Source organism: Monopterus albus, unplaced genomic scaffold (assembly GCF_001952655.1).
Source record: "Monopterus albus unplaced genomic scaffold, M_albus_1.0 scaffold1.1, whole genome shotgun sequence".
In the NCBI taxonomy this organism is placed as follows: Eukaryota; Metazoa; Chordata; class Actinopteri; order Synbranchiformes; family Synbranchidae; genus Monopterus; species Monopterus albus.
The window spans coordinates 1,442,358-1,450,691 of record NW_018127881.1 but is presented as its reverse complement, the minus strand read 5'-3'; the positions used below and the strand labels follow the sequence as shown (position 1 = coordinate 1,450,691).

At 38.9% G+C, this 8,334-nt stretch overlaps 1 protein-coding gene across 1 annotated transcript in view; it reads right to left on the bottom strand.

Annotated features, from left to right (window-relative positions):
* arhgap9 (Rho GTPase activating protein 9) overlaps positions 1 to 8,334 on the bottom strand; it is a 40,704-nt gene that overhangs the window by 15,536 nt on the left and 16,834 nt on the right. Inside the window, exons 6-8 of the mRNA XM_020610193.1 lie at positions 4,728 to 4,979; positions 3,959 to 4,027; positions 2 to 63 (exon numbers count right to left, since the gene is read on the bottom strand). Coding sequence (XP_020465849.1) covers positions 2 to 63; positions 3,959 to 4,027; positions 4,728 to 4,979 — 383 coding nt within the window. The remainder of the gene's footprint in view (position 1; positions 64 to 3,958; positions 4,028 to 4,727; positions 4,980 to 8,334) is intronic.

Here is an 8,334-nt window from a genome sequence, read left to right as displayed (position 1 = left end):
TTTCCTCCCCCAGCCACTGTCAGCATTCCTCTGGTGGCTCCCAAAAAGGACATCAGGTGACAGCTAGAGGGAGATACAGGAAGACAAAGACATAGATCAATAGTTACTGTTTATATTTAATGGAATTTTAGATATACTCCATTTTCTATACAATTGTCTTGCAAAAAAGACAAAACCTTTGAGTTTTGTTTTACAGTTTTTGGTGAGAAGAAGACTTTCATAGTTTGTTTATTATATTATTATTATATTATAAGTATGATTAAAAATAGCAGCACTTTGGGTTTGTTCCACACCCGTGTGAAAAACAGGATCCAGACAAATTTGATCACTTATCAACAATGAAGCCCAGGTTAATGCTCACACCAAAACTACTCATCTAACCCCCACCCCCACCTTCTCCCCTTTACATCTCGCCCGCTAAAATGCTCTTTGATCACTCAGCACATGGTTACTCATACAAACGCAGCTACACATACCACACTCGTGCCCATATTCAGCTGAAGGCAATTAGAGGCAGATGCTGCTGTTGCTCAGCAAGACCAAAAGATTCATTGCATAGTATCTGTTTGACTCATGCTTAACGATTTTTGAACTAGGCCACACATCTCCCCTGTCCACAAAAATAAAGACATAACAGACATTTTTTGAGAATAACAAAGTCAGGACCAACACCTCTGACCATCAAAAGCCAATATGAGTGAGCCATATTAGCATGCTGGTGAAATTCAGTTTCCTTTAACAGGCAGGACAATTCACATTTAGTGCCAGGAACCAAGCACCCATAATGACATAAAAGTAACAATTAAATAAATAATATTGTGAAGAAAAACTCAAATGAACTTACAGCATAGGTACTCATTATCATTGATCACACAGAAATACAGTCCAGGTCAGCTCTTTTTCCTGAGTGCTTGTTTTCGGTAGTTTGTCTTCAGCAGTCTGTAGTTTCATGTCATGGTACTTATGATACTTTCTCATCTCGTCATCAAAATAGAAAAAACCGTTCTTTTCTCCCTCTTGTTTCTATTTCGTCAACTTCTCCATTTTAAAGGGAAGCTGGCTTTATCAGCCAGTACAATCAGCCTCAGTAGCTCAAATAGGAAGGTGTGCTCAACTGAATAACCACATGACAACTTTGTTAAGGCTGCTACATAAACTGTTCAGCTGCATTTGTTTGCACATTGAATAGACATGGAGAATAGTAGAAGACATATGCAGATGCTTTATACCAATAAAAGTAGCACTACTGCAATTTAAAACAGTCCATACATTTTTTTTTAAGCACCAACATGAGCCACTGTTAACACGTGAACAACAGTTGCTGCTGTTGAGAATGTGTAAAAACAAGGAGGAAGCAGCAGAGTAGCTGAAATCGCTACATCTGGCTTGTGCCATCCCAAGCAGTAGTAGAACACATGCAAACTTGACAAAGGCATATATAAACATGAGCAGTCAGAGCACATGTTCCTCCGCCAAGGCACAACATTTCATGCAAATGGGTCCCTTGTGAAAAATGAGATCCAGAACAACACAAAATGTGCCCAAAAATCTAGATCTGGATCATCTTTTAGGGTATGATAGGCAGTTATACTGTGCATCTTACCCGAACATTTCAGAGTATCTTCATAATTTGTCAAATTATGGCGCAAAATATGCATTAAATGAGCTTTTCAATGTGAACTTTAAATGGCCATCTAATCCAGAATCCAGATCAGGTCCAAATTAAATTTGGTCTAGTGAAAGCTATTGCCACCCTACATACTGTATGTGTGTCAATGTGTGAAATGGGGATGCAACCAACAACTGTTTTCTTTATTGAATAATATTTATTTAGTAGCTCACACTTACTTTTGTCAAATGTGGATATATCAGCTCACACAGGACAGGAAGGAGTCACCATGGTAAAGGCTAGAACAATTTTTAAAGTTAAAACTCTATGGTGGCAAATTCTGTGTGGGCAGAAGCAGTCTAATATGGGTAGTCTAATATTGTACATCATTGGTTAAGTTCCTGTTTGGTAATGTGTGTAACACATAATAAGAACTGACACATATAGGTCACAAGAATGTATCTCAATCTGATTTGATCATGTGGGTATTTTCCAATGAGGTAACATAAAATTAGAAACTGATGCAACACTGAGGAAATGCAACACAGAGATGCAAAACACTTATCCCAAACAATCTGAATCACACAGCTTTACCATGTAGATGTCATCACTGGATTAGTAGACAGGTCAATTTCAGTCACTGACAGCTCGTTGCATAAATTCTCAGGGCTTTTACATCTGAAACCACAGACGTATTTCCTCACTCAGAACATATAAAAAAGGTGAAATGAATGATAAAGTAAAGTTTTTGTTATGACAGGGGATTCAGAGTGATGAGAAGTAAGTGGTTTAAATATAGCAAAGTTTTGTAATGTTTTAGGTTTAAAAGAGCCCCCTGTCTCCCTCTGTGTAGTCCTGCTTCTGCTCATCTGCATTAGATCAAGAGGTAAGGGCTTGTTATTTCCTGTGGGGATTAGCCCAACAAAAACACCATTTGAGAGAAAGTGTGTGCCAGAATGCAGTTAATAAATAAATAAAAAGCAGCTGAGAGTCTGATGGAGCAGCTAGAAAGATGTAATCCTCTATTTAAATTTGGCTCAGCATTTCTCTCCGTTTTAATCTTGTGCTAGTCTGGACACTTGGGGCGACTGATATAGGCTGAAATTAGAGTTGCATACAGAGGTGTGTCTTAATAATTATATAAATCACAGGACAGTGCAATAATTTAAGAACATATAAGCTCCTTGACAGCTATGAAGAACCAAATGAATTATTGTCACATACTAAACCTACCACTTTTAAACACCGACATGGCAGCCAGTACTATAAACATATTTGGGTGTATTAATATGATTCCATGACCATGAAAACCTACCCCTAGCATTTGGAATCACACTGATATCATTATTAGTTTGAAAGTTATTCACGACAAACAATATTTCAGTGATGGTGGATTTCTTCAGAATGTAGCTCAAAAAGTTTCAAAGATATCTCAAAGCTGTTGACACCCTACTAAATCAGCAGAGTTTCTGCTAGAATTTGATCTTAGCTGTGAATCTGTAGCATTACTTGTGTTATGGTAATGACATTTCCATGAGATCTATAAATTTGAACATTCTAGATCACGACTCCTAGAATATTACTTGGATCCAGACTTTGGTGTGTGGTAATCTGATCTAGATCACCATCAAAATCCAATGGATTGTTCCCATACCTTTCCAAAATATTTCATTCAAATCCTTTCATAGCTTTCTGAGTTATGCTGTAAACAAACATAAAGACATAGCCTCTTTGGCGTAGATAAATATTTATATACACATAACTGCCCTGAGATGGAATCTGTGTCAACAGGAGGAGTACATGCTGAGGTGTAACACACCTGAGTTCTAAAGTATCTACCCTCAGAAACTCATGCAATTAGAGATACAGTAGCAGTCTACTGTATTTTATGATCAATGTACATGATATTCTGTAGGAATACTATGGTTAATTATATTAATTGACTTTCTAACCTCCCTTGTTGCTTTACACATGACACAGGTTACCTGACAGAGACACAGCACAAAGTAGCAGTAGTAGAAATAAAGAAAAATGTAAAGATTCAGAAAAATGCTTTTCTTGTATACTTGTTGCCCGCAATACTTAGTTACATGGTGACTACAACAGTAGTAGTGGCAGAGCAAGAGTTTTTCCAACTGTCACTTATCATTATGCAGCTGACATTCATTGCGTCACCATAATCGAGGCAAACCTCATCCTGATTCAGTCCTCCCAGAAACTCAGTGACTGCCAGTGTAAAAGGAGGTCCAACTACAGGTGAAGCTGTGTCAGAATTCAGGAGGTAGACTGCATAAAATGACATCAGGGAGGCTGAAATGCACAACCTCTTAAGAGGTACAGTATACTTACCTTGTGCATAGCTCGTAATGACAGATGGCTGGTTTCCCTGAGTGACTTCTGAGGTTGTACTGGGCTAGCCTGCAGTGACAGAAAAAATGCACAAAAGTGAAACAAAAAAGGTTTTAGATATGTTATTATTATTATTATTATTATAAATATAACACATTCATGTGTGGGCTTTGGCCTGGCGCTATGCTAACACTAGCACTGCCTTCAAAACAGAGGGAAAAACAAAAGTGGAATAAGTCTTCTTATGTAACTCTCAGCAATAAAGCAAATAACCCCATTTCCCAAAATGTATGAAAGTATGCTTTTAAAGTTGTTTGCACACATCACTGATCTTGGGCAGCTAACATTCAGCAACTTAAATTCAATTTGACACTATGCCAAGGTGAAACAATATAGAGTACTGCCACTCAAACGCCTCAAGTGCTTACAGCTATGGAACCCTGCCCTGTGATTATGTGTGCAACACTCTCTGTATCACCTCATGTCTAAGAAAAGAGAAAATAGGTATTAAGTGGCAGATAGCTCCTCTTTATAAACCTCTTTGGCTGAAAAGGTTGCTTTTAGCATCAAACTATGGCAGTGTATAAATGAGCATCCTCTTTCTTCTATACCCTGACCCATTTCTCTCCTCTCCTTTGAGAAGAGAAGCTTTCATCCACCTCTAAAAATGCATAACTCTTCACATTTTAAGGCAATTTCAATGAGAAAAAAACCCCCACACAGGCTGAGGAGGAGTAACAAACAGTGAATGCTGCGTTGGATGTGGTACCTTGCTGGTGTTGTGTCCACGAGCCCGGCGAGGAGGCTTCCAGGACCTCTCCTTGGTGACGGTGTTGATGTAGTAGTATCTACCTGTAGCTGGGTCTGAGTACTGCTCCCACAGGTTCACGATCTGAAGAGGCTGTTGACCTGGGGCAGGGCTGGGTGGCTCTGGCTGTGATGGATGTTTCTCTGGCTGCATTTCAGTGTAAAGAGGGGAGTTTTGCCATGACAGCTCTGACAGACAGGACTCTGTTGGGACCTTGTAGGCAGAGGAAATTTAAATGGAGAAGGGGACAGGGAGCAAAGTGGAGAGAGAGAGAGAGAGCCATACAGTAAGTAGAGGTGGACATGGAGGAAAAGAAGTGACACATCTGCAATAACTGATTATTTTGGCCACATCCTCAGGTTTTAAGATGCTATAATAACCTTATTAGCAAAAGAGTTGGTTATTTACATATCAACAATATCATTCATTTGGAGCCATGTTTCTGGTCATACTGCTCACCCATGACTGTCATGGATGAGCAGTACCTGTATGTGTTAAAGGGATATGATTGCAGTTTACTCCAGGAGGCAGCATTGAGTCGTCAGCTCACCTGATGCTTCCTGTCCCGCTGCTTCCTTCTGTTCATCTTGGTGGTTAATTCAAAACCAAGTGCTTCTCAACAGGATCAAATAGGTCCATGGATCATTAAAAATAATCTATGCAAGCCCTTTTCAACAAAGGTCTAGCAATAAAGCTGTCCAGTGAATTGACTATAGAGTTAATTTGATTCCAGATCTCCTATCTCAAATTTTGTTATGAAAATATCATCACTGATGGTATTATTCATATTAGTTTGTTGTTTCCAGAACAATTAACACAACCATTTTGTCCTCTATGCGTCTGCGTTTCCACAAACATGAGTTTACAGTGTTGATGAGCATTTCACAACAGTGTCAGCAGTCTTCTCCTCTTTATCAGGGGTTTGATCAAGCGCTTTCAGAATTGTTTGCTTGCTCACTGTGATATTACCACACAATGAAGAGCAGCTTTATCTATACAGCAGTTATGAGAACTGGCCAGTGTTGTATCAGTCAAGGTGAGATGTTCTGCAATACTGTGTTTAGCCCACACGTGTAAAATGGTGGTTTTAGTGTTTGGTGCTTACGACTGGATAAAGGTGGATATGTGAGAGAGAGGACTGGTCCAAGTGAGAATGTGTGACTGTAGTTAAAAGAGAGAACTTTATATGTTTTAAAGGTTTTGTATCCTCTGTTGTAGGTGTGTGTGTGTGTGTGTGTATGTGTTTGAATTGTTTGCTCAGTTCTTTTATTACTTGTTCAGTGTGACAATCATTTTTTTAAAGTTTGAGTTTGAAGATGTCATGAGTCGCCATTTGATGTCACCTTGTACAAATCAGATGGTAAGCAGTAAAGACGGAAATCGAGGGCGTCTAGGTGGTTTAGCTTTCTTATACACATATCCACAGTATTACCAGTTTGATTCAGTCTAAGCATTTTTGTTGCATTTTATCACTCTCATGCCTCTCTGTCATACACTATATTGCCAAAGGTATGTGGACATTTTTATCCATTGCCGGGCCCCTAAGTTCTAATTAGGAGAAATCTTTATGTAAGATCCAGGCTGACCTCTATGATCATGTGGCTGAACAGGAGAAAATCCTGCAGCCATGTTCCAACATCTTGTGGAAAGCCTTGTCAAAAGAATGGAAGCTACTGTAGCAGCATATTAATGTTAATGGTTCTGATATGAGATTCTCACAATCACTCATCAGCATATGACTAGGTGTCCACATAGTTTTGACCATGCAGTGCAACAGTAAAAACAAAAAATATAAAAACAACAGTTTAAGCAACACTAAACAGGAACATTTATAAAGATATAAAATTATTTTTAACATTGAAAATGAATCTCTTGTTTACTAATGTCTGTATAAGATTACATTTAAATAAAATTCACAATTTGCATGGCAGCGCTTGAGAAAAATGTACAAAATGTATGGTGAAAGAGAGAGTTTGTTTTCTGGATGAAAAAAGTGGAGTTGTGACCTGAATGTGGCTGCAATAATCCTGCATACTGGCATTAAAGGCTTTAATGAAGAAGGTCCTTGGAGAGGGAGAGAGAGGAGCAGATGCAGAAACTAAAACAGAAAGAGAGGGAGGAAGAGAGTCTGAGATAGAAAAAGAAAACTGTCTTTTCCGCAGAGACCACAGTAACTATACAAAGTTGGGAGTCACTTGTTCATGCATGGCTCAGTGGAAACAAACCTCCTTTTAGAGAGACAGTCTAGATGCAGGGCTGTGGGAGTTTCCCCTCTGCTGATAGAGGGATAACATTTCCTCTCATCAACGACGCTTTGTATAATCCCTCTGATGTAATTCAGTGAACTCGCGTCATGATGTGAACTTGATTGCTGCTCTAGGAGGATTATTAGTTTCAATTACAGATGTACAACTGAGCACAACCTCTGCTTCTATGGATGAACTACATCATCTGGTGAGATCCAAAGAGAAAAACCCCAGGGCTTTTTTTAAAATACGTTTTGCATATTATTTATTTACCCCCCAAAAATATTTGTTTCTACCTAAACACTTTGTCCTATTTTATAGAATCTTAAAAATATTAGAAAATCAGACGCACAACAATGCAGAACCTACTATTTCCCATTTTTCCATTTCTCAAAGTCCCCCTAACATCATCTAAAGTCTGAGCTAAATGTGAGAAATCATGATTTGGAGGTCACAACTTCTTTGAAGCCAGTTCTGGTCTAGTAGATGTGTGTGAAACGTGAAGCGCGTATTCCACAGTGGTGTAGGATGCATCTTGTATATCCAATAGTGAAACCTTTGAAATTTGAAAAAGCAACTGAAAGTACCCTTTTGCCCATCTGGCAGTACTTTGGGTTAAAACAAAACAAAATGTTAAAGAAAGGATTTGTATACATAACATAAAAGATGTCAGACAAAGAATCTTCATGGCCATTTGCATGTACACCATCCCGCACAATGTGCTACCTTTCTATCAGTGATGTGAGATCAACTGATAGTTCTACCTGTGAACATATCTCACTCTGTTAGAGTTGTTGGAGCTATAGAGAAACAATCAGTTCACTAATTATTCAGTGGTGTTACAAAGTGATGGCTCTTTACCACATAAACGATTATTAGCTAACAGCAAACATCATGTTGTCTATTTCTCCACTGGGTGCAGCAAGGTCACAAACCCAACAACGGAAAGCTTCAGCAAGGTGGGCGATGGCATTGTCCCATTGCCCATCCCTAGGCCATTGTGAAAACAGATGTTGAAAACAGACCACCAGCATAAACCGAATGGGCCTACTAGGCACAGACACAGGCCCAGGGGCTTGAAGTCATGGGGCTACTAAATTATTATCAAATTATAATTTGACCAAGAAGTGCAAGCCTCTTAAAGCTTTGTAAAAAACAGTAAATACAAAACATAGGCCTCAGGAAATCACTGTGGACAAACACAGGAGAATAACACCCAAGTTAACAAACAGAATTTCCCAGAACTTCAGCTGCACTGTGGTTCTGATATTTGATTAACATCTGTGTGAGGTTTGTAGGTCTTCTCTTTCCCTACCCGCAAA